Below are 25,955 nucleotides of genomic sequence, written 5' to 3'. Positions count from 1 at the left end.
GTATGAAAACTCACACATACAAAAAAAAAACTCAGAAATTTCACACAGAAAAAAACATGAAATGTTCGACTAGTTGTTCTAATAACATATTGTAAACTGATGAAATTGTTGAAACTATGAAAACTCAGAAAATACAGATTTAGAAGATTTTTGTTGACTAATTTGTTTGATTTCTTCCTCTAAAATAGTTTTCTTCATTATTTTTGAACAAAAAATAACACAAGTTGATGGCGAATATTACAAATTCGTATGACATAAAGAAAGAAAAAACAGTACTTAGTCAAAGGCATATAACATGCCAAACCCGATCGCAATGAGAAGACAATCCAGATTAATTTATATTGGAGTAAAACTAATTATGCGTAAATGGGCTTATTTTAGGAGTATTTAATACACACCCGACGAATAGTAATGACCACTATAACACCGTGAATATTGGCTTATTGATGATAAAATTTAAACCAAGCCACATTACGTATGTTATGTAACAACTGCACGCTCAAAATCTAGCTAGTTTGGTGTCTAACCTGGGAAAGTGGGTCAAAACACTCGTACGCATAACCAAAGTAACGGTCTCTACAAACTGCATTCGTTTAACCAAGACTAGAAGCTCGACAACTGAAATCCATCAAAGATTTCACTCCAATGAGAAAAACATAAGAAACAAGTTTTTTATATAAAAGCATTATTTTGCACATTATGTTTGGGATTTTTTAATTCCATTTTTAGGATATAGTATTTATAATGACTAAAAATGACAAATGACAAATATTTGAAACAAACTACAAAGAAATTAACGTTTTCCTACGTCCAAAATCGTAGGAAACATGGTTTTTCTCTCATTTTTCTACGAAAATAATTTATAGGAAATTTTCCATAAAAAATCAATACTGATAGGAATTTGGTAATCACCACATGTATATTTACTCACGCAACAAATAAAATTATAATAAATACTATTTACATCTTATTAGAATTTAAAAAAACACGCATCAATAAATGTATTACAATTTTTTCTGAGTGTTGTTGTTTGAAATTTAGTGAGACTATTAAACATGAGGCCAACCCTACAATTGTTTTGATCAACAATAAGATATGTATAAATATGAACATACTAGTTTCAAAAATGCTTTTGAAAAATAACAAGATACCAGTTTTTATGCGCTATGGATGATTTATTTTACATAACTGGTAGTTTGTTTATGTGGACGGTAAACGATTCAAAAAGATAAGCAAATTTGTCCACATATGTTTTTGTTGTTCTACATACAAATTATAATTATCTATATCGTATAAATAAAATAAATACAAGTTACTAAAAAAGACTTTCTCATGAACTTAAACACTCTTTGCAATTAATCAACTAAAATTATCTACTATATTTCTAATTATATTTTAAATAAAATACTTTTAGTCAAATACCCTTTAAAAATAGACATACGTGGTAAACTAAAAGAATATATGAAATAAAGAAATAAAAGTAAATATACATTTAACGGGACCCACTCTTTCCCCATCATGCTTCATTATCATTATCGTTATCATCTTCTTTCTTCCTCTCTCCTCTCTTTCTCAATAATTTAGATTTTTGTGTGATTAAATATTTTAGGTTTCTGCAGAAGGAGACGTTTCCTCGTTTTTGTGCTGTTTGGATCTTCTGACACAATTCACTTTTCCGTATAAGTTTTCAATTTCTCTAATCCCATTATGTATATTTAAAATATTATACTCTTAACCTATTTGAGTGTTTGGAAGAAAAATATAAACTAACGGTAGGACTTTCAAAAATGAAATCTATTCATTTTCTAGAATAAAGTGTTGATGCGTTTTAAGTTTTTATGTGTATGTGGTAATATAAAACTTTGTAAATAAAGTATCTTAGTTAATCTGCTGAGGAAAATAATGAAATGAAATTAAAGAAAAAAACAGTTGAAAAAAGAAAAAATGAAAAGAACTTGGTAACGTAAACATTACTAATTTTATTACTTATAAATCATAATCAGTTCAAAGTTCGTTGCCATCCTCAGTGTACACTCTGAACTTGCTAGATGATAAAAGTCTGCAAGAATAGTAATCCGAAGAATACTTTATGTTCAGGATTGTAGTTATATCAATAAAGAAAGATTTGGATTGAGATGCGTGTGGGATTTCTTTTTATTAAATAAATACAAATATAATGTTTTAAAAGAAAATGATATGATTCTAAATTGGACACGACATACATATCACTATGTCTTGATGTGATAACATTTACTTCATCTATGAAATTATATCGTCTATAAATAACTAAATAAAGGGTGTTTGGTTGTTATGATATGTGGGTTCATTACCTGGTCAATACATGAAAAGGCCAAAGTCATATCATACAAGTTCCTCTGTTTTTCAAGTATACCAATTCTAAATTTATAATAAGATACGTATCACATATATATTACCAAATAATGTATACATATGTCTATGAAGTTGAAATATTTCGAATTTAATATTATCTCTTGTACTGGATGTCAAACTAGAATTTCAACAACAAACAATTATATGCACATTTTCTCACTTAGTTTTATGAATTTTAGCTCCCTATGATATATATGTACTTTGTAACTTATTTATCACCATGCTATATAGTGATAATAACATGAAGTAAAGGTTTTTTGAACATGCAGTATGAAAGAATGCTATGTCTTTTTCTTAATTTATTCATTAATCTTTTTCTATTTAAAAAAACTGTTGAACCAATTGCTCTAGAGTACACTAATTTAAATGATTACATAAAGCTATATCTAAGTGTAGAGTTTAATATCAATTTTGAAAACAAATTCCAACATGGTTGGAATGTCTATTTAGCATATTAAATTAAAAAGATAAGTAATATTAGCTGGTGGTGAACGTAAACACACACACACACACAAATTGTTTTGCGGATACAAGTATATATCAATATATGAATGTAAAATTAAGTTACATTAGTGAATATTTCATGTCCTAAACATTGGTTATTGTCCCATTTAACAAAAAATCCACTTTGGTTATAAGATATACCGACCACAACACTAAAATAAAATAAAATAGAAAGAAAGTGATGAAAAATGGTGGCGTACTAAGGACTGTGGGAAGATTAATGAGTGAAGGAAAAGATGGGTATCTTTTATCTCTCCTTTCTTTATCCTCTCTCTCTTTCAATATATATTAGTCATTTTTATTTTGTTATATATTATTTCTCAGCTTTTTAAATGTATTTTATATTTCCCCTTTGAGCAAGAAAAGAGTTGCAGAGATCTTTGAGTCTGACACAGAGACCAAACTCACATAGCAATCACACACATCTCCACAAACACAGGTATGCATATAAATATATATATATAAGTGTATATTCGTGTGTATGTGTGTGTGTCTGTCTCTCTCTCTTTCTCTTTGATAGAAATTCTCTAATGTAACTTTCCTTTTGCAGCTTGAGATGATCATGAAACACGTGCATCCTCAGATCTCTATCAATCCAGGTTCTTCATCTTTTATAATATTCATTTTTTCTTTCAATTTCTAACTCTATTATTTTATTATTTTATTTTCAATCATGATTATGTCTTAATTTCCATATCCTTCAATCTCTCTTTCTCATAATCCATAATTCATCCCTTCTTCTTCGTCTTCTTGATGTGATCACGATTCTTTTTTTCTTCGCTTCAACTGTATATATATACAGATCTATATTAAACTTATAGTGGTTTTGTTTTTGCTCCTTTTTCATACTTTTGTTTGTTTTTCTATGATATCAATCAGCTTGGTGAAAGAAGGTCAAGAATTGAAAGAGAATCAAAGAAAACGACGTCGTTTCATTCGTGTGTAACAACTACTAATTATACATAGATGGCTGCTTACTTTCACGGAAACCCACCGGAGATCTCTGCCGGATCCGACGGTGGTCTTCAAACGTTGATCCTCATGAATCCAACTACTTACGTTCAGTACACCCAACAAGACAACGACTCGAACAACAACAACAACAGCAACAATAGCAACAACAACAACACAAACACAAACACAAACAACAACAACAGTAGTTTCGTTTTCCTCGATTCCCACGCGCCGCAGCCAAACGCGAGCCAGCAGTTCGTCGGAATACCACTCTCAGGTCACGAAGCTGCTTCCATTACAGCCGCCGACAACATCTCCGTACTTCACGGTTATCCTCCGCGCGTGCAGTACAGTCTCTACGGTAGCCACCAAGTGGATCCCACTCACCAGCAAGCCGCGTGTGAGACGCCACGCGCGCAGCAAGGCCTCTCTTTAACCCTCTCGTCTCAACAGCAGCAGCAACAGCAACATCATCAACAACACCAGCCTATTCACGTCGGATTCGGGTCCGGACATGGAGAAGATATCCGGGTCGGGTCTGGCTCTACAGGATCGGGGGTAACAAACGGTATAGCTAATCTTGTTAGCTCCAAGTACTTGAAGGCAGCACAAGAGCTTCTTGACGAAGTAGTCAACGCTGATTCCGATGACATGAACGCTAAATCCCAACTATTCTCATCGAAAAAGGGTAGTTGCGGAAATGATAAACCTGTCGGAGAATCATCGGCCGGCGCTGGAGGAGAAGGTTCCGGTGGCGGAGCAGAAGCAGCCGGGAAACGTCCGGTGGAGCTAGGCACGGCAGAGAGACAAGAAATACAGATGAAGAAAGCAAAACTTAGTAACATGCTTCATGAGGTAACAACAATACGTATTATATACAATAAGCCTACATATACTGAGTGCTCTCTTATATCACACATGAAGTGGACTTAAAAGTTCTGTCCCTAAGATTTTCAGTCATTTTCACAATTCATTTTATATGTATATTAAGCTATCCTTTTTTTTTTTTGCTCTTCCGATTTCTCAAATTGACAACTTACAAGATTGATGAAATCTTTTTTTTTTTGTCCCTCTCTTAGTAAAGACTAACAACTTTTATAGATTATATTTATGTAGACCGTACACTTATGTTCATAAGACTCACGTTACTTTGTTGGTTGAAAAATGAAAAGGTGGAGCAGAGATATAGACAGTACCACCAGCAGATGCAGATGGTGATCTCTTCGTTCGAGCAAGCGGCAGGGATAGGATCAGCGAAGTCATACACGTCGCTAGCATTGAAAACCATATCAAGACAGTTCCGTTGCTTGAAAGAGGCGATCGCTGGTCAGATAAAAGCGGCCAACAAGAGTCTTGGGGAGGAAGATTCAGTGTCTGGTGTTGGGAGGTTTGAGGGGTCGAGGCTCAAGTTCGTGGACCACCACTTGAGACAGCAAAGAGCTCTTCAACAACTGGGAATGATTCAACATCCTTCCAATAATGCTTGGAGACCTCAACGTGGTCTCCCAGAACGAGCCGTCTCAGTTCTCCGTGCTTGGCTCTTCGAACACTTTCTTCATCCGTAAGTAACCCACTATACACACATGCACTACTTTTCATCACTGGAACACAAACTCAGTCTCTAAGTTGTCTTTCTTTTAATTAGATACCCTAAGGATTCGGACAAGCACATGCTAGCTAAGCAAACAGGACTCACTCGTAGCCAGGTACGTTTCAAAATGATTCTTTCTTGTGTTATTAGGTTACTTAAGAAAGCGTTTTTAAGTAAATTTATTTTCTTTAATTATTTAGGTGTCGAACTGGTTTATAAACGCGAGAGTTCGGTTATGGAAACCAATGGTGGAGGAGATGTACATGGAGGAAATGAAGGAGCAGGCAAAGAACATGGGATCCATGGAAAAGACTCCTTTGGATCAAAGCAACGAAGATTCTGCTTCAAAGTCAACAAGTAACCAAGAAAAGAGCCCAATGGCGGACACTAATTACCATATGAATCCCAATCACAACGGTGACCTAGAAGGCGTCACTGGAATGCAAGGAAGCCCCAAGAGACTAAGAACCAGCGACGAGACAATGATGCAGCCAATAAATGCGGATTTCAGCTCCAACGAGAAGCTCACGATGAAGATTCTAGAAGAACGGCAAGGGATAAGATCAGATGGTGGCTACCCTTTCATGGGTAATTTCGGGCAATACCAAATGGATGAGATGTCAAGATTTGATGTAGTCTCAGACCAGGAGCTCATGGCGCAAAGGTACTCAGGAAACAACAATGGCGTGTCCCTCACGTTAGGTTTACCTCATTGTGATAGCTTGTCGTCCACGCACCATCAGGGTTTCATGCAGACCCACCATGGGATTCCTATAGGGAGAAGAGTGAAAATAGGAGAAACAGAGGAATATGGACCCGCCACCATCAATGGTGGTAGCTCGACCACAACCGCACATTCATCAGCGGCAGCTGCCGCGGCTTACAATGGGATGAACATACAGAACCAGAAGAGATATGTGGCTCAGTTATTGCCCGACTTCGTTGCATAAACCCATCTCTCTAGAAGGAGAAACCGAAACAGGTTATTATATACGTTTCTAGTTTTTAATTAGTATATAGTTTCTCATACCATTGAACCAAAACAAAGAACAAAATTTAATTTTAGTCTTTGGTTATATATGGCCGACGGTTGTATATCGATTTTGTAATTTTTTTTTTTCGTTTCTATTGGGGGATGGATAGGGTTATATATGTATATGGATTAGTTACGTGTAATAGCTTGCATTGGGTGTATACCAAAATATATTTTTACTTTTATTACAATGTAATAATTAATAAGATAGTGAACTGATCTATCAAATATGGAATGATGATTACAGATTAGATCTAAGCTGTATAGATTCCGAATATGACATGTATGCTTAAGCGGCTGGAAACTTATAATATTTTTTGAGGAGTGTTTATGTGTTAAAAGCATATTAAATAAAATTCTACACATTCACAATACAAATATAAAAAAAAACAAAGAAAGCAATCTCTGAAATAAGATCTTACGAACTGTTGAATTGAATTCAGATTTCAAACTTTGTGTATAGTTTTTTTTTTTAAATCAATTAAGATTAACGTTTATAAAACTTGTTATAAATTTTCTTTTCAAGATATATAAAAATGAAAATGTTCAAATCATTTTGTAGAATAGCGTCACCTGCTGAGAGATAAACTTACAATAACAGTAACAATTTTTTTTTTCTGTTATTAAAGACATTGACAGAATATTTATATGAAGACTGCGTGAGAGTGTGAGACTAATTTCGGAGAGGTTTGTAAGAAAAAAGTTTACAAAAACATATGCGAATATTTAATATATATTTTACTCATTTTCGGCCCATAACTTTTTTTGGGCCCAAATACCTTTCTATAGATATTAATAAATAATGAAATTTAGTGAAACACATGAAATATGTTGCGACTATCGGAGCCAAATTCATGAGTCAAAAGTTGAAAAACACAACAAATTTGAATTCATTATTTAAAACTGAGGCCCAGAATCTAATAAAATTTCCGATTTTGTTACCCAAATTACTCATTTTAAGCTTCCCTTCAACATCACTTTGTTTAGGCCCAACGCAACAACCCTTTTTTAAATTATAAAAAATAAAATTCTATTGTCCAAAAAGAAAAACAATAATAAGAAAAAAGTTCTTTACAGAGAGGTTTTTTCATGGGTAAACTATTGATTGAATGTTAAGGTCATGTAAAAACAAAAAGGTTTGGTAGGAATATAATCAACTATTAAGTCCTCGAAATATATGTTCAGAAGTTGTCCACTTCAACAACTTCCACACTGTATTTAACGACTACCTTATTTGAATGTGTAACGTTTAAGCCCTTCTTCTTACTTACAGCAACAGTCTGTACAAGAACAAACCAGCTCTAACCGGACTGGTTTGCTTTTTCATACCTGAACCAGATTAGTTATGGTGCTTATCAGATAGATAAACGGAATACTAGTTAGTATACATCATGTTGCATTCTACAATCATTTTAATTGACTATATTATCGATATGCAGAAACGGCATGAAATGCTTTAATTTGTGACATTTCCTTGAAATATTGAAACACTTATGTAATGAAAATAAAAAGGAAGTTCTTAAACTATTTTAAAATTGCTAGAAGAGCTTTAGATGCATTGTACCTAGCAATTACAATTGTTAGTCGTAAAGTAAGATCACATTGTTTAATATATCTAAAAAGAGTGTGGTCAAATGAATTAGTGAATTACTTTGTATGAGTATAGAATAATATATTAGTTTCATACACGCATGCTCCATTCATGCATATATGGTGGTAATATCTTTTAAACCGTGTTATATTTTGCGTCGGTGGCATTAGTTGTTGAAGCTCCACACTGCTGATCACTTGCAGTTTTGCACCCATGCATATCCCTGATGTGATACGTTTTGCCATTGATCGATCTCTACTAAACTAATTCCTTTATCAAAATTTCATCCCAATGTATGTAACATCATCATACCTCATTAAGTACCTCCTAAGGAAATGACTGCTCCTAAGAGAAATCCGTTTCTTGTCGATTTTTTCATAAGTTTTTTTATATGTTGATGGTATACTTCTACAAATTTTCTATTGATAGATAATTCTGAAGTAGATGTTATTGACATGTTACGTTGAGAATTGGAAATTTTTGAGTGGGAGTCGAGTAATATGTATGATTTGATTAATTAATCATACAATTTTTACTAAAGCATGAGTAAATTCCTGTCAGAAACTCAATAATACGAGACGCGATTTAACAATGATCGATACACAAATTATATTTTTACGTCAAATTTATATATGAAGAAGATGTTTCTCATAATAATCAAATATATTCCAGTTTTTAAGACTTTGACTTTTAGATAGAGAGCCATTGACAATTATATCATGCATGATTCACGTCGTCAAAGTAAGTATGAAAAACCACGAAAAACGATTTAACGAAATGTCAATATTCAAACAATTGTAGAAGAGCCTAGAAAAAAGTTGAACATAATTATATAGTTCGTTTGGGTCCAAGAGGACCGTTAATGGCATTTAATTAGGTTTTGTCGGTAACAAAAGAAGAAATAATCAAAAGAGAACAACGTTTTTTAATTTAATTAGAAGTAAGAGGCTACCCATAACTTATAACTGCGATCGTGGAAAATGTAAACGAAGTATAGGATGATGAAATTGAAAATTTGGGTCACCCACCCATATCGCAGGGGCAAAGAAGAAGAACTTTAAAAAGATGCTTCGTCATCAAGTCAAACTAATAAGTTTAACCGAGAAAAATGTGAAGAATCAAATCCTGATAGCCGGTTGTTCCGTCGTCGGTCGAATGATCTAAATAATGTAATTGTCTAACAGAGATTGATTTTATCGTGTCGGCATGCTCAGTTCTGCCTAAAACACAAGAGCATTAATGCATTTTATTATACGAAACAAAGGCAAGCAAAATAATGTCAAAACAAATATTAAAGACTGTTGATTATAAGAATATATCCGAATAACGACTTATTTTGAAGCGTTGGTTCCAGATAACTCTTACTCTACTCTTTATATCAATTGTCAATACAAAGCAATGAAAAAACTATTTAGGCAACGAAGCAGACGACTAAAAACAAAAGAGTTCTAATCAAACAAAAAATAAACTCCAAAGCCAACCAGAGAGAGCAGTATAGCAATGTAAAACATAAATAAAACAAATATGTTACTGAAAAATCATGTTTTCTGATACTTGAAAAAAAGAAAGATCAAATCATATAAAAATCATTTTTAACTTTTTATTATTTATATATAGAGCTGTCTCCACATAATTACTATTATTCCAAAAATAATTGTTCAAATTTTATGTAAACAAACGTCATCAAACTATTCCATGAATAAAATTGTTCAAATTATGTCTATTCGCTTACGTTAAATATGTAACAATATGTTACATGTATGATACATCAGAAACGAAACGACGACAACAATCTCGTGGTAACAATGTAAATGATAGTGAATTAGTGATGAGGAGCCAACTATAAAGATTTATCATATCGTGGAAAATACTTTAATAAGAAATTGTATGCTAATGTTTATGTATAATTTCTGAAAATAATTAACAAAAATAAAAGGAGATATTTTTTTAAATAACAAAGTGATTTTGAAAAATAAAGAGAGGATAATACCATTTTGGCAAAATTGTATATTGTGATATTCATGAAGACCATAAACAAAATTATCCTCGAACGAGATGCCATATCATCAAAGTCGAGAAACGATGGGTTAGAGATTTGTAGTTTTGTTGATCGTGTGATGTTGCCAAACTACGGGTTCGAAAGTCTTAAAGACCTTTATAAAGGAAATGCGTCGAGTATTTTGCTCGAGAGCCTCGGTTGGGTCAGTGTCAACATGTTGAGTGATAAGCTCGAGGACATTAGTATCTATGAAAGTGGAAATGGTTATGAAGTACATGTATGAGGGTATTGGTTACAGGGATATGAAAGACCCATGTGCGTTATATGGTTATAGTATTCATATATCAATAGTAAAGCGACATCACGTGATATTTTTTCTTAATGTATCAAAATTCCACCAATTTCTATTTTCATTTTTGATTAATAAATACATTTCACTTTGATAGTATTTAGTAAATATTGATGAATAATCAACAGAAACAAGGCCGTACGAGAAAAGTTGTATACTCTCACTATTATATTTTATTTTACGACACAACAAAATGGAAAATCTTAAGTCAAAACGGGTGGCAAAAATGTGTAAAAAGAGAGGAAGAATCAATCAATTAAAAGACACAAAGCAGACAGTAGACACTCTTGTCTTCACCACCGCCACGATCGCGACCAAATGGCTCTCTTTATATTTTATCACAATTTTCTTATCCGTTTGTTACAATCTCTCTTTGAAAAGTCAAACCTTTTCATACGTCTCACGTGTTCTTTTTTCTTCACCCAACTCATCAGCGAAAATAAAAGGTCAAATCTATGTTCCTCGTTCGTTCCTTCTATGAGTAAATAATACTAATAAACTTTATTAAATAGGGGCAGATTTTTTCTTTTTTTAGCATATAGTTATAGGGACAGCTTTACAAAGAGTGTGTAATAACTAATAATATTTGTATTTTCCGTGTTTTGACTTTTTTAATAATTGTGAATTTTTGACATCTCCTTTATATTTAAACCCAACCTCCTTTCTCTCTTCCTCCTAACTTATTCAAACCAATTCACATCTTCCCAAACCCAACTACTACAACTTGTATTAAGAAAAAGATATATTCCCTTAGCTTCTTTGATCAATATATTCGTCAGGGTTCTCGTCAAAGTCCTCAGCATCTTCATCATATGTCCGGAGGAATAATGGATGAAGAGATCGAGATTCCTCCGTTCTTCCTTTGTCCTATCTCTTTGGAGATCATGAAAGATCCAGTGATAGTCTCTACCGGAATAACCTACGACAGAGACAGCATCGAGAAATGGCTATTTGCAGGCAAGAAAAACTCGTGTCCGGTCACCAAACAAGACATAACCGACGCGGATCTCACCCCGAATCACACTCTACGCCGTCTCATCCAATCTTGGTGCACCCTAAACGCCTCCTACGGCGTCGAGAGGATCCCTACCCCAAGACCTCCGATTTGTAAATCTGAGATCGAAAAGCTCATTAGAGATTCAGCCTCTTCCCATGAAAACCAAGTCAAGTGTCTCAAACGACTTCGTCAGATTGTGTCGGAGAACGCGACCAACAAGCGGTGTTTAGAGGCAGCGGGAGTACCGGAGTTCTTGGCCAACATCGTAAGCAACGACTCAGAAAATGGGAGTTTGACCGACGAAGCCCTCAACTTACTTTACCACCTCGAGACCTCAGAGACAGTCCTCAAGAATCTTTTAAACAACAAGAAAGATAACAATATCGTAAAGTCGTTGACGAAGATCATGCAGCGTGGGATGTACGAGTCCAGAGTCTATGCCACTTTGCTTCTCAAGAACATTCTCGAAGTAGCGGATCCAATGCAGAGTATGACTCTCAAGCCAGAGGTTTTCACTGAGGTCGTCCAGATCTTGGACGACCGGATCTCGCAGAAGGCGACCAAAGCTGCCATGCATATATTGGTGAACATATGCCCATGGGGAAGGAACAGACACAAGGCCGTGGAAGCTGGAGTAATCTCTGTGATCATCGAGCTTCTCATGGACGAGAGCTTCACATCAGAGAGGAGAGGTCCAGAGATGGCGATGGTGGTTCTTGATCTGTTGTGTCAGTGTGCGGAGGGACGAGCCGAGTTCTTGAACCACGGAGCAGCCATAGCGGTGGTGTGCAAGAAGATACTTAGGGTTTCACAGACAGCAAGCGATAGAGCGGTTAGGGTTTTGTTGTCGGTGGGAAGGTTCTGCGCAACGCCTGCTTTGTTGCACGAGATGTTACAGTTGGGGGTTGTAGCGAAGCTTTGTCTTGTGCTTCAAGTAAGCTGTGGAGGTAAGACCAAAGAGAAGGCAAAGGAGTTGCTTAAGTTGCACGCTAGGGTCTGGAAGGACTCGCCTTGTCTCCCAAAAAACATGATTCTTGCATATCCCTGCTGATGAAAACGAAGAAAACAATACAAACAAGTCCAATTCTCAGTGAGAGCAATCACATATATGAGAGATGCTGTTGAAAAAACTAAAGGAGTATTCAATTATTCATATCATTAATCCAATTTTCCTTAGGTTTCTTATTTCGTACTTTTGATGTTCTCAATGTAGATAATAGTGGAAAATGTTCATCAAATATTTTTTTTTATGAAAAACTGCAAAGATATCATATATAAAATCACAAGTTACCAGGCTATTGTCACTTTCATTTTCATTATTTTGGTAACGCTTTTATTTTTAAGTTTTTTTCTTCAATTTATGTATCCTCTTAATCTCCACTATAATCCAAGTAAAGGAGTATATATATATATATATCATTTAATTTCATCATCTCTTATTTGAACGAGTAAATGTGTAAGTTTTCTCCTAAAATATTTTTCTTTCTTTTGGTTTGTAGGATTATTTTGTAACATTCAATTAGACAAAATTCTTTTCTTCCAAGTTCTTATTTAATCCGATGCACGTTACCTCGTATTTTATTGCAAGAATCTTTGTATAATTTTTAACAATTGGGGCACATGGTCTTTATATATATATTGGCATATTGCAAAGCAAAAATTTTATACTAGCGAGGGTACCCAAAAACAAAATAAAAAGAAAATCTTTAGTCTAGATCGCATCTAGTTGAAATTTCATTCCTCCAAATTACAATATTAATTGCCATTCTTATAAAACACATAGAGATCAGTGTGTTATACTTTTGCATCACATGTAATGACTCATATTCTCATTGACCAGCGAAATTAGAAACGTCGAAGTACTACAGGACGCAGTCGAGAGAGTGAAGACAAATATTTATGAAAGAGATATATAGAATACAAAGAAAGCCACCTAAAAAGAAATATAAACAAAAAAAGTTGACACAGAAGAAAAATTAGGAGCAGGCCAGTATAGAACCACACCACCCGGAAATATAGTTTATATCTTTTAAACAAGTAAAAGAATGACCATTGTTTATTAATGGTAATATATAATCTGAAGGAATTAGCTAGTGATAGAAAAATAGAAAAGTAGTCATCTATTGCGAGCAGCTCTCCAAAATCTGATGAGTTTAAAAGTACAAAAGGTAGGTCCAGATTGGACCACAAGTTGTAGCTGTAGTTGAACAATACTCATAAAATTAATTCATAATACATAAATAAATAAACAGAAAAGTCTTCGACTCGATAAATAAAACAGTTGTATGTGTACTGTTTCTCAACCATCAAATGAAATTATGGATGGAATACTATTACTTGACACATGCGTACGTGATTGCGATAAACGAAAAAAATTTATATACAATCACGATGAACGATTTTCAGACAAAACAACTATTTCTACGCTACTAGTAATTAATACACGAGACTACGACGGACAAGTGGTATCTAAAACACGTTGGAATTTTATAAACTTTGCATTCATAATCTTAAATTTTTTGCGTTCTTTGAAATGTGTAAAGACATTAAACATTTGATCGACCATTATTATTTGCATGGTAGCTTATTATGGTTAGAATTACTTGACTAATCTTTGTAATTTCTTCTTTTGTTAATACACATGGATGGTCCAACAAGAAATTCAATAGTGAATTCGAACATCGTCTTCTTGTTTTTGAATTTCAGTGCACCATATAAAATTCAATGAATACATCATGCTCTAGATGTATAAGTTAATATTCATATCGTTATTTCTTTCCATGGGACTTGGACTAGTAATTGCGACCATCAAATTTATTGCTATATTAATGTCTAATTTTCGTATGTGATACATTCAGGTGGATAAGAAGAAGCCCCATATCCACATATTTATGCATAGCCATGCTTTTATGTTTTTCTCCATGCATATTTTGATCCAAGTACACGCGCCGCGCCGGTATGTATATGTTAACGCATGCGTTATATAAGCAAACATATATCATAAATATGTGGACCGGGACGTGAAGGACCAAACAATTTTGACGCCGCAATAGAAGACTTCGTTTTTATTTGATCGTTGTATTATCATTTGACGAGAGCGAGAGACTTGATTTCACTGCAACGTAGGGCTTAAACTTAAAATTAAATGAATGACTTGTGATTTTAAAAGTATTAAATATACAAGGACCTAAAACAGACACGTAAAGCCCCACTCTACGGATATGGTGACCTGTAATTAAGCTATGATTTTGAGAGATTGACAATTATCAAACTATCATACGTAAATTACATGACATTTGAAAACTATAAGCTAACAATGCAATAGTCGAAACTCAACCTCTGTAAGCAATTGGCATTGAGACGAGACGAAATTGCTAAAAGCAGAAACAAATGTTTGTTTTCATTTGAACATAAACATTATAACCACAAAGAAAGAAAGAAAGATAGATGCAATGGGAAATAAGATGATCACCACTACAAAACTCGGGCCTAACCGAAACAAATGGGAACAGCTCTAAAATTACAACTTGTATTACCTTTTATAACTTAAGCAGAGTTTAAAGTCTATTCACCTCGTTTTCCAATAACTAACGTTTCTTAATCCCTCTACACTACGATAAGACTCACTGGAATTTTGCTTAATACCTAATGTTTTTGGCTACGTAACAACTCCACCACAGCTGAGACCACTCCTTTCCCCTCCACTGTTATGTCCAAACTCGGATCCTCTATCTTCTTATTCAGTAGCTTGTCCACCTCTCCCCTCAATCTCTGCACAATCATATTATCCTCTTCGCATCACAAGAACACATGAAGAACAAGAAAGATTTGACAGAGAGATTCCAATTTTACCTGTATCAGTTCTAAGATGTTCTTCGAGGCTGAGAAATGGAGATACCCTCCCAACATCTCTATACCTTCCCCGGTTTTGCTTGGGATAAGATTGCCACCAAACATAAGGAGTGCATAGTCTGATATATTTGTCGAGTCTCGGATATAAACACTTGTCGTCTTCACCTTTTCGCTGTAGACCAAGTACGGCAAAGAGAAGAGATTCACTCTTGCGTTGACAGATCCAGGGTGGATATCAACTTTACCCAGCTCTTTAGTATAGAACGCAGTGCGCTTCCCTCTTCTTTTGCATTGGACAACATTTGGGTACAGCCCCGCACATAGAACCGCACTTATCATCTCCATATCGTAGCTATATTGGTTGTATGCCTGAAAAGCACCATTTGCAAATGAAAATGATCAGTAGTTTCACATTTTATCAGGGTTCGAAAATATAATTGAAGTATTAGGACGGGTTCCTGATGCTTACATTTGGCTTTGATTTGTCTACAAACCCTATATCTGATAGAAGATCAAGAAACTGGTTTCTCATATCCTCCATCATCCTTAGAGTTACAGGGGAAAGAAAGTTTTGCCAACAAAAATCTTTTTCGTTTCCACCACGCTTTGCATCCCGATATCCCTCATATGCCTTAAGAAGAGCAATGTGATCACTGCACAACACATATATGCCAAATCTTTTCCGTAAGAAACAGAACACAGTGACCTGGTTGACTGACGGTGTGAAATAAACGTAATTTGCCTATAGATGTCATACCTGCAGGAATCACCAGCAAAATATCGTTTGGCTTCATCAGCTTCCTCTTTCCTATTTAATGGTAAGACAAATGGGCTACGATACGCCAGAGCAGCAGCGATTGTCAAAGCAGGATTGACGCACTGGAAGATAGCTCCAATCAGAAGCATCTTTCCAATATTTGGGTCCACGGGTAGAGTGCAAAGATGCCGACCTGTAACATGATGGTTTTGAGTGTAGCATATATTTACAAACTAAAAAAACAATAGTAAAGACCAGAGTTGCTGCTCACCAAGGGGTGTAAGCTCTTCCACGTCATTTAAAGCCCCAATTGTTTTGAGAAGTTCAATAGCATTCTCAACAGCAAGTGCATCTGGTGGCTGCAGTGCCTTTGCCAAGAATGAGCCTATAGATCCAACTTGCAAACTTTTGATATGCAGGCATAGCTCTTGTAATGGAGTCCGTATGATTTCTGGTAACTGATACTGTGGAAAAGCATCATAGATAACTTTTGGATACAACCTATAACAAACTCCAGCTTGAACACGTCCAGCACGACCTCGTCTCTGCATTTGTACCAAAGCCACAGAGAAAAGCACGGGTTTTAAGTCTTACAAGCACATCTATGATCTGGGCGCAGTACTTAGATCATTGAATGAAAGGGATCTTGATTACTGATAGACAATTTTATGGTTAGTCGAATACCTGGTGAGCTGAAGCCTTTGATATCCATGATGGCAAGAGACATGCCACCTTGTTCAAAGCATCATAGCTAGTTTCCTTTGCTTTACCACAATCCACAACATATACAACATCATCAATTGTAATACTACTCTCGGCAATGTTTGTAGCCAAAACTATTTTCCTACAAAAGCAGAGCATTCGCTTAGAAAAGTTGCTACAAAGCAGAATGATAAAAGAAGAAATGACGAATCGATAGCTCAGAGGGCTAACCGTTTGTTAGGAGGTGGACGGTCAAAAATTTCACGTTGATTAACCGTCGGCATTGAACCATGTAAAGGAAGAACTAAGAACTTGCTCGAATCTCCAAGAAAGTTGTTCATGTTAATTTTTTCAAGCAGTTTTGAAATCTCATCCCAGCCAGTAAGGAAGACAAGAATCGCCCCACCACCTTCAAGACGACAAATATGTTCAATTGTTGCCTCCACCTACGACAGAGTTTCAAAGATCAGTTCATGATGAGATTCTTCAGTAAAAGATGATATGGGCTGGAATTAGCTGGATTACCAAGAGAATAAAGTGAAATTCATACCAGATCCACATCAATCTGTGCACCAGACCATGCTTCAAGAGAATTTCTTGTGGCCGAGCTATAACTTTTATAGTGAGAATTGATGTCAATATCCTATCAAAAAATAAAAAAACTTGATAAGGCAGACTTCTAGCTTTCAAGGTAAAACATATTCTAGTAAGCTTCAGTCTTTGATGATGAAAAAAATGCAAAAGATCAAGACTTATGTGTTTTTCTAAACTACAACCGAGCCGTTTTTAGTTACTGAACCATAAACTTAAATTCCCACGTGAACTAAGCTTGGTTTTGACTCTTGAGGTTTAATCTTTCCACGTACATGGAGACTAAATGTCTATATCAGCGTGAAATATAAAGAGAAAAAACAGTTCTTAGGCTAGATGAATCAGAATAATGAACCAAACTTGAATGCAATACTGATGAATTTGAGAACAGGAATTATTATGCAATTCCGTATACACATTTTCTGTAGCGGTATCAAAATGAAGCTTCATACTTCTTTTACTAAGAAACAAGCTCTCGAGATTTGCAAGTAACAAGGGTAGCATAGCATACCTCAAAAAGAGTAGTCAGATCATCTTTCTTGGATTCTGATTCTCTTCTTCTACCTCTCGAACTACCTTGATAATTCCCCGAGTCAGACGACTTAATATTATAACGACTTTTCTCCAATACATCTTCTAGGAATAACTCTGCCACAGGAAATGTGAAACCCTGGCAATAAGTTGAAAAGAGATAAGTCACGAATATCAGATCATAAACAAGTCACTGGATTTACAACTAGACATACCGGGATGTGCATAGTGGGAGAGTTCCCAAAGTATGTTGAGAACATGTCAGCGTTAATCGTAGCACTCATCAGAATAAGACGCAAATCTGGGCGTCGAGGAAGGAGATCGCGTAGTATGATTAGTAGAAAATCTTCATTCATGCCTCTTTCGTGAATCTCATCCACGAGCAAATGGCTTACGTTAGTTAGATTAGGATCCTCAATCTGCATTTCAACAATTGATTCGACATTTCAAAGTAAAGAAGCTTAAAATATCATACTTCAACTACATGTGATGAGTAGTTGAGTAGTAGAATAGTTGTATCTTACCAGCCGCCGGAGTAAAACACCAGTAGTGCAAAATAGCAATCGTGTTTGATCAGAACGCTTTGATTCTAGACGAATCTGATAACCCACAGATTCACCAATGGATTCACCTCTTTCAGCAGATATACGAGAAGCAACAGATATGGCCGATATACGTCGAGGTTGAGTGCAAATTATGTTGCAATCAGCACCTCTTAGGGATGATATTTCTTCTTCCAATATAAATTGAGGAAGCTGTGTTGTTTTACCACACCCGGTCTCTCCTGAAACTACCAATACCTGAAAAATAAACAACGGACACAACTATAAGCGCAAGATCAACACAACACAAGACAACTAAAAAAAATAGCTTGACAATATTATTGGAGAGAGGCAGAAATAATAGCTGATGGAATACAGAGAAGAAAAACATACCAAACAATTACCTGGTTTTGTGAAACAGAGTTAAGAAACTCCTCTTTCATTTTAAAAGCAGGTAGCTTTTCTCTGAACGCTTTAAGTGCTTTTACACTCTCAGTTGCCTGTGTTGAAACGGTTATAAATTGATGTTATGTCCAGAATCTACATCTACCATAATGCATACGGTTTACTTTAGCAATACATGTACCTTAAGCTTTTCCTGCCTTTCCTTGAGTGCAAAACTGAATTTTTCTTTCTCAAGAGAATCCGGCAATTTGGAAGCAGAATCAGGTCTTTTCAAGCCAAGAGTTGAAGTACGATCCTGTTGATCGTTAAAAGCTGAAGCAGAGGCACCAGAGGACCCTGATTCTTGTGTTGTTTTCAAAAGACTTCCAAGTTTTCTCTCAGTCTCTGTGGACATTTTAATCTACAAGAAAAAGAGTATAAGCGTTTCAGCAGCCACCACTGAGTACAAAACTTTCGTACTAGCAACATCTCTATTACCTCTTTCTGAGTGGATCCATGCCGTTCATCAAGATCCGCTCGATAATCTGGTAAAGGAACTTTGCTAACAACAAGAGCCTTCCCTTTATTGTACGCATGACTTCCATTCCAAAAAACGATAAGCAAATTCATGACATACTCTCACCATATGGACTTAAAACGAAGTTGTCGAAGAAGATATAGAGACTTACAAGTAAAGACCCATCTGCAAAGCCATATCAGAAAGTGTTTGCTGATCTCCACGGCTAAAATTACGCTTAATTAGCATCTCTTGTTCTCCTCCTGTTTTCCATTGCTCAATCTTGTTCCACCATTCATTCTCATCAAGTACTTCCATCTGAGATAAATTATGACTACTTCATCATCTGATTCGAAATTATGTATCAATGTCTAATCGTTAAATTGAAGTAATGAACTCAGAATCTACAAGAACAATGTATCAATTACCTCAGCTTGTTGCTGGCGCAAACGCTCAGCTCTCCACACAGGATCCCACCATCGCTGTTCCCCCCGGCCGCCACCACCACCGCCACGACCGCCGCCGCCGCGTCCACCACGACGACCGGAGGAATGACCTCCGCCTCGACGACCACCTTGAGAATTAGGACCGTGAGGAGGCATAGCGGCGGTGTGAAAGAGAGGACGAAGCGGAGAGAGTTTGGAAGAAAATGGAAGGAGAAAGCGAAGCGTGGAGAAACAAGAGAGGGACTGTTGCATTCGTAATGAATATAAAGTTTGAAACAGTTTAAAGTTGAACTCGCACTGACGACTATTTTTGCTTATTGGAAAATTTTGTATTGAATTTTGTATTACACTATACAAGATAACACACACATATGATATGAGTGACTTAAACCTAATTTAGCTTCAACTTTCAACCATACATACACATTACACATATGAGTAAATCTAATATCATTAGCCGGAAGATATGCGCTTTTTGTGAAATTACTAGATCAACAGTATTTGATACATCACCAAACTGATAGCAAATTAGTAATGATGGAACTAATTTGTGACACCACCAAACTGAGTCAACTATGAGACTTGGACAACTTATTCCAAGAGTGAGTTAACAATAAAAAAACAATGTCAGGATTATAACATTTTTTTCTCTCTTATTATTTCTTCCAAACTTTTTATGCCTAGTAGTAAGTGTTTCCTTTATATATTTGGCCTAAGTAGCTCAATTAGTGTTTGAGTGTAATTTCATATGTTTTGAGTATCCGGCCCAAATATATGGCTTGAAGGTCATAAATTGTTTATCTAAATTCATATTGTTTTAGATGACATAGACTATAGAATATATGATTGGGAATCCGGAGCTATGGGTTTTAAAAGCCCATAGTTACTCTACTGATTGGGGAAAAAAAGAATTGAAAAATTGGAAGAGCGGCGGCAATAATTAAGTGTTCAATAACAATGGTGTATTCGAATATCAATTAAAATTCACTGAATACATTCATTCTTCACCAAATGAATCCGCCCCTGGATAATATACGTTCATTTATCTCCATTCTTAATTACATGTATATCTGTTTATATACTATCATAGCTAGTGTATATTAAAATATACATCATGCGAGCATGCAATGACGCATTTTCTTCATTAATAACAACTGTCCAACAGATTGTTTTCCATTATCAAAGATGCCTTGTGTTAGTAACTTGGCCGTTAAGTGAATGATTTTTATCCTATGGTAGTTTGCCAAAATATAATTTTATGTAATACAAATGTTAATGCCCACGACTCAATTGGTTAAATTTGGATTTCCTAGTATATACAAATTATTTACCTACAATTATATTTTATTTTATTGTCTTGCCACTTTTAGGAGAAAAACAAAACTTTATATTAATCTTCTAATATGGAGAGATTTCAAAGTTTTAAATATTCTAATACTAAAATAAGATAACACTGCGACTTTAAAAGCAAGTGAAGGAAACTAAACGTTGCTTAGGTGACATGATTGGACTTAAATAAGCCTGAATAAAGGAGATAACTAAACGTACATAAACAACAAGATTAGTATATAAGTACAACGTTGACTTCAAACTAATTCAGCGTAAACCTTCTCTAATCTTAGCCACTGGCCCCTCCCTACATTCCTAAATCAAATCTTAATACATGTCACACGTTAAATTCATTAGCCCTGTATCCAATTCAATTGTGCAACTAAGTGTTTTATGTTTGAAATAAACAACGAATTAATGGGTCAATATATTTATATATGCGTTATACTATTACAGTATTACCAATACAATATTAGAAAATTTATACATTGAATATTTTTTTAACCATCCACAAGTCACACAATTCTTGCTTTGCTTTGACAAGCTTTCTTATCCTCATTCACATGCATTTCCTCCCTTTGTCTCTCTCTCTCTCTTAGCGTTGACTTTTGATAACCCCAAGATGCTTCAATTTACATTGTCTTATATCAAATCGCTGACCAAAAACCTCTCCATTATTTCTCCTCTTCCTCCTCCCAAACCCATTAAACAAAACCATCAAACCAAACCCGCCATGAACAATTTCCAACCACCGCCACCGTCCGAGATGCCGGACTACAACGGCCTCCTCGGCACGGACGACATAGGAGGATTTCGATACGGAATCGGTGTCTCCATCGGGGTCCTCCTCCTCATCACCACCATCACCCTCACCTCATACTATTGCACACGTAACCAGCTCTCTTCTTCACCTTCACAAACCAACCAAGATTCAACACGTATCCATCACCATCACCACCATGTCATCATCGACGTTGTCCCCGGTCTTGACGAGGACACCATTCAAAGCTATCCAAAGATTCTCTACTCGGAAGCAAAGGGACCAACAACGGCGTCGTGTTGTGCCATTTGTTTAGGAGACTACAAGGGAAAACATCTGCTGCGGCAGCTACCAGATTGCAACCATCTCTTCCACCTTAAATGTATCGACACGTGGCTTAGACTCAATCCTACGTGTCCTGTGTGTCGGACTTCGCCGCTTCCAACTCCTCTGTCTACTCCCCTCGCCGAGGTTGTCCCTTTAGCCTCCTCCGTGGCCGCCACAAGAATGTCCTAGTGATTTGTTTATTTTATAACCGAAGAAATCGAAATCTTGACTAATCTCCGGCTTAAACTCGTTATTAATTCTTCTTTTAATTCCTTGTAAATTTGTTATTTTTGGTCACTAACTGATCACTGTATATACACTCTTCGAAGCCGAAGATTTGTAAGAGAAAGGAGGTTAAGGATGAATTTTTCACAATTTTGTTGGATTAGTTTTTCTTTAAGCAATGTGAACGAGTTTATCTATACATACGTACCAAGAAAGAGTAATTAAAGTCGTTTTGAATATTGGCAAATATGTTTCTTGGCTTGTATTGAACTTTGAGAGATCATTTTAAATATTGAGACGTCAAAGAAAAAAAAAAGAGTTTGAGGACAAGTTGGAACTTAAGATAATGGGATCGAATCAATTAGGCGTTTTTGATAGTCAGTCTGACAATCTTTCTCAATCATATGGTTTATTTATTAGCAATTTTTTTTTTGTTAAACAAAACCAGATATTTAACAGCGTATTTGTCTTATTGGGTAAACCGTTAGCCAATACATATGATGATATGAGAAAAAGACTTTTATGAGGACCTTAAGAAAAGATATAAAACGTTGATTAAGAGATATAAATCAAGAAGAAAAAAAACACTTGAAAACGATTGTTTTTGTCTCCAATCTCAAGCTGGCTGAAATTAAGTAGGTGAGATGATAAAAATGAGTTGACCATGATAAAACTACTCTTATCTTATTTAAAGTATTCGGTAAACAAAAATATTACTCCAAATATTAGGAACCATGATCGAGAGAGAAAACATGGTGAAAAGCTCAATTTCTCATTAATGATTCAAAGAGTTTGTTACAATCGTTTATAGTCAACAGACTCAATAACCAGAAATAACCAAAGATATGCTCAAATTCATTTTTACAAACACTCAAAAGTGATATGCTCTTTCTCTCGGCTCTGTATTCCTTTCATAACAAGACAAACCGAGGTCGTTCAAACCATCATCGGTAACGTCGAAGGCTTCAACTTGAAGCAATGATGCTGATTTAAGACTTATTGTGCTAGGCTTCTTAATATTTTGGCCCATCTGCCAGAATTAATGATGAATACTTTCATATTGGGCCCTGAGAAATTGACTAAGACCCAATTGTTCACAGCAATGTCAAAAAATTTACCCAAAAAATCTTTCTTTCCCATCTTTTAACTTCAACTTTTATTACTTTTTATATAATCTATTTTCCTTAATAAGAAAATTAAATACTGAATAAATTCTAAATATTTGATACATTCTAAACATTTTTATTATGTAATGGTGAATGTCTAAGTATTTCTCAAAATTTTAGTTACAACTCTGATCTACTAAGAAAGTATCTATGAAAAAAAAGAATAAGATACAAGGTAATAAAATGAGTGGATCTTAAACGCGAATACAATAAATCAAACAATTTGAGACGCATCATACGTTAAAAATCTATTAACCAGCGGTCTTCCGGTTCAGATTGAGAAATTTGACTACTTTAGTTTGGTTTGATTTGGTTCAAACTTTTTTCCGACCCGTGAAGAAAAAGAAAATCCTCACGCGCCGGTAAGTCGGTTTCACGAACAAAGAGGCCTGAGTATAAAAAAACAAATCGGACGCTTCGAGTTTTTCTTGAGGAAGAATCCACACACACACAGAAGAAGAATCTCATCACGAATTTTAGCTATGGGTTGGATCTGGATTGACGATTCATCCGCCTCTAAAGCCGGTGCTGATCTCACCGATAAACCGCTCGGAGATTCTGCCGCCGCCGCCGAAAATTGCTCCACGACCACGGTGGTAAGATCTCAGTGCAAGACGGAGGAGGTCGAGCCTGGAAAGTTCGTCAGGAAATGCGACAAAACAGAAGAAATCCTCCGCCACTGTTTTGGGAAGTGAGTGTTTCGGATATTTTCTCGCTTTTGATCATAACCCTAATTAAGCAAAAGATAAGCTTTTAGATTTTGAATTACATGTGGAAAACAAATCTCCAGGGTTTATAGATCAAATAGATGAAGTGTGTTTGTTTTGAGCTCTGAGTTAAAAAATTTTGACGTTTTTGTGGTTATGTAAAAGCTAAAAGCCAATAGTTAAAGATTGACTCTAAATTTGTGTTTCTGATGCTAAGCTTACTAATATGAATTGCAGAAAGATAGTTGTGTTTATGCACTGGAATGGTTACATTGCTTACTTCTTGTGGTTTGATGTTGTTTTCTTCGAAAGGACTCTCTATCACTGAACCATTATGGTAAAAATGTTTCATTATAAAAGTTCTTATGATTTTATCATCTTTGTAGTGTTATAACTTGCATGTTTTTTTTGGTTAAGTAAGTGGAGCAACTGCTGGTTAGTCTTTTTTGGGTTAAGTAAGTGGAGTATTCTCATATAAGAAGAAGATGCATAGAGTATCACATCACAGTTTCTGTGTATTCGGCGAGCTTCATGTTTGTTTGTTTGCTACCTGTGATATGAGTTATTCCATGTTAAATGTAATGCTTTCCTTTGGAAGACAACTCTTGTTTTCTTTCTCGCCCTTTCATGTGTGATTTTGAGATTGAGCCATTAAAATGTTCAAGCACCTTGATTGTTTGTTACCTTTCGCGCCTCTAGACAATCACTAAATCGATTTACCCTTGGTTCTGTATCTGCTTTAGGCCCTCTGAAGTCGTTCAATCCAACACAGAGCACACAGAAGAGGATGTGACAGACCAGATGGTGGGAAGATCCGCTCTTCCGAATCAGTTTGAGGATAAAAACCCGCTAAACTTCCCGGGACTCCGCAGAGATGTAGACGCCATCGAACGCCATTTCTTGAGCGGAATGAAGAGTTTCTTTGATGCGGCTGAAGAGATGACAAGCAGCTTATTTGATATCATGGGAGACCATCACCCAAGCACCAGGAGAGGAGGGATACCCATTGAAAACCATCCCAAGGTAGAGGAGCACCGCAATGACGAAACTGCCCCTACACGACCACACTCCTCTGGCGAGATTGATCTCTCGGGCTTGGCCAAGGACGTTTGAGAAAGGTCGTCTGCTTCTTCTTCTTCTTCTTTTTTTTTTTCACAAAGGTCGTCTTGTTCTAGCTTTTGGCATATATAATCTTAAAAATGTAATGTGACTTTCTAAGAAGCGTGGGGATTGTAGTCTAATGTTAGCGGCTTGCACGTTTTTCCGAGTGGGTGCTACTACTATCTATCAATATCATCATACTACTATATTACTATGTGTTATGCTTGTGTCTTTTATTATCACTTTGTCTTAAAAGTTATTTTACATTTTTAAACATGTTACCTTATACAATTCGTACCTTTCATTAAATGGTAATAAAATAATAATGGTCAAAGTAGAGTGATATGCTTGAGTGGAATTAAAGATTTGAAATCTAACCTTACGTTTTTTGAAAGATTGGTTACCATTTTGTGGCATGGAGTAATTTAGAAAATAACAAGAAATATACTTTTTTGGTCTTCAATTGAGTTTGAAGATTTTTCTTAACAATTAATTAATTACGGAGTTTAAAGGGACCAAATTGTTAATCAATGTATTCACACAGACACTAAATAATCTCTAACACAACCTCACAGAGTCATATGTTAGAGGAGAGAATCAAACAAGTTT

At 35.6% G+C, this 25,955-nt stretch overlaps 6 protein-coding genes and 1 long non-coding RNA gene across 13 annotated transcripts; 4 read left to right on the top strand and 3 right to left on the bottom strand.

Annotated features, from left to right (window-relative positions):
• The first annotated feature begins 3,145 nt into the window (after positions 1-3,145).
• On the top strand, positions 3,146-6,799 carry BLH1 (BEL1-like homeodomain 1). Of its 3 annotated transcripts, NM_129153.3 has the most exons (6): positions 3,146-3,334; positions 3,446-3,494; positions 3,775-4,704; positions 5,022-5,410; positions 5,495-5,555; positions 5,641-6,799. In NM_129153.3, exons 3-6 carry the CDS (start codon positions 3,862-3,864, stop codon positions 6,388-6,390), a joined length of 2,043 nt encoding a protein of 680 aa, NP_181138.1. In that variant the 5' UTR covers positions 3,146-3,334; positions 3,446-3,494; positions 3,775-3,861; the 3' UTR covers positions 6,391-6,799. The 3 variants fall into 3 exon arrangements, with proteins under 3 accessions (NP_181138.1, NP_001031490.1, NP_850256.1); NM_001036413.3 differs by having other exon boundaries at positions 3,208-3,334; positions 3,446-4,704; positions 5,641-6,796; NM_179925.3 differs by lacking the exon at positions 3,146-3,334 and having other exon boundaries at positions 3,383-3,494.
• On the bottom strand, positions 3,797-5,042 carry AT2G35945. Its single transcript, NR_140731.1, has one exon. It is a non-coding gene; the product is annotated as an other RNA (long non-coding RNA).
• A 4,202-nt stretch (positions 6,800-11,001) lies between the features above and the next one.
• Positions 11,002-12,706, top strand: PUB23 (plant U-box 23). Its single transcript, NM_129152.3, has one exon. The coding sequence runs from the start codon at positions 11,225-11,227 to the stop codon at positions 12,458-12,460; it is 1,236 nt and encodes a 411-aa protein (NP_181137.2). The 5' UTR covers positions 11,002-11,224; the 3' UTR covers positions 12,461-12,706.
• Positions 11,221-12,208, bottom strand: AT2G35935 (uncharacterized protein; the record flags this gene model as incomplete). Its single annotated transcript, NM_001336583.1, has 2 exons — positions 11,854-12,208; positions 11,221-11,331 (listed from the first exon to the last, which is right to left on the bottom strand). Exons 1-2 carry the CDS (start codon positions 12,070-12,072, stop codon positions 11,221-11,223), a joined length of 330 nt encoding a protein of 109 aa, NP_001324636.1. The 5' UTR covers positions 12,073-12,208.
• A 2,042-nt stretch (positions 12,707-14,748) lies between the features above and the next one.
• On the bottom strand, positions 14,749-20,218 carry AT2G35920 (RNA helicase family protein). Of its 3 annotated transcripts, none has more exons than NM_001336581.1 (16): positions 19,714-20,218; positions 19,458-19,631; positions 19,267-19,366; positions 18,971-19,189; positions 18,789-18,884; positions 18,367-18,642; positions 18,058-18,261; positions 17,823-17,981; positions 17,271-17,363; positions 16,952-17,166; positions 16,703-16,862; positions 16,290-16,563; positions 16,019-16,211; positions 15,731-15,914; positions 15,262-15,630; positions 14,749-15,180 (listed from the first exon to the last, which is right to left on the bottom strand). In NM_001336581.1, exons 2-16 carry the CDS (start codon positions 19,601-19,603, stop codon positions 15,055-15,057), a joined length of 2,814 nt encoding a protein of 937 aa, NP_001323637.1. In that variant the 5' UTR covers positions 19,604-19,631; positions 19,714-20,218; the 3' UTR covers positions 14,749-15,054. The 3 variants fall into 3 exon arrangements, with proteins under 3 accessions (NP_001323637.1, NP_001323636.1, NP_850255.1); NM_001336582.1 differs by having other exon boundaries at positions 19,458-19,603; NM_179924.2 differs by having other exon boundaries at positions 19,458-19,603; positions 19,714-19,970.
• Positions 20,219-21,420: 1,202 nt separating this feature from the next.
• AT2G35910 (RING/U-box superfamily protein) lies at positions 21,421-22,674 on the top strand. Its single transcript, NM_179923.2, has one exon. The coding sequence runs from the start codon at positions 21,683-21,685 to the stop codon at positions 22,334-22,336; it is 654 nt and encodes a 217-aa protein (NP_850254.1). The 5' UTR covers positions 21,421-21,682; the 3' UTR covers positions 22,337-22,674.
• A 1,057-nt stretch (positions 22,675-23,731) lies between these two features.
• Positions 23,732-25,689, top strand: AT2G35900 (Mal d 1-associated protein). 3 transcript variants are annotated; one of them, NM_001336580.1, is made up of 3 exons: positions 23,780-24,229; positions 24,483-24,582; positions 24,989-25,640. In NM_001336580.1, the coding sequence occupies exons 2-3, from the start codon at positions 24,509-24,511 to the stop codon at positions 25,356-25,358; spliced, it is 444 nt and encodes a 147-aa protein (NP_001323561.1). In that variant the 5' UTR covers positions 23,780-24,229; positions 24,483-24,508; the 3' UTR covers positions 25,359-25,640. The 3 variants fall into 3 exon arrangements, with proteins under 3 accessions (NP_181134.1, NP_001323560.1, NP_001323561.1); NM_129149.4 differs by lacking the exon at positions 24,483-24,582 and having other exon boundaries at positions 23,732-24,229; positions 24,989-25,689; NM_001336579.1 differs by having other exon boundaries at positions 23,732-24,582; positions 24,989-25,689.
• The last annotated feature ends 266 nt before the right edge of the window (positions 25,690-25,955 follow it).

Source organism: Arabidopsis thaliana, chromosome 2 (genome assembly GCF_000001735.4).
Source record: "Arabidopsis thaliana chromosome 2, partial sequence".
Classification (NCBI taxonomy): domain Eukaryota; kingdom Viridiplantae; phylum Streptophyta; class Magnoliopsida; order Brassicales; family Brassicaceae; genus Arabidopsis; species Arabidopsis thaliana.
This window is presented reverse-complemented; position numbering and strand designations above follow the sequence as displayed.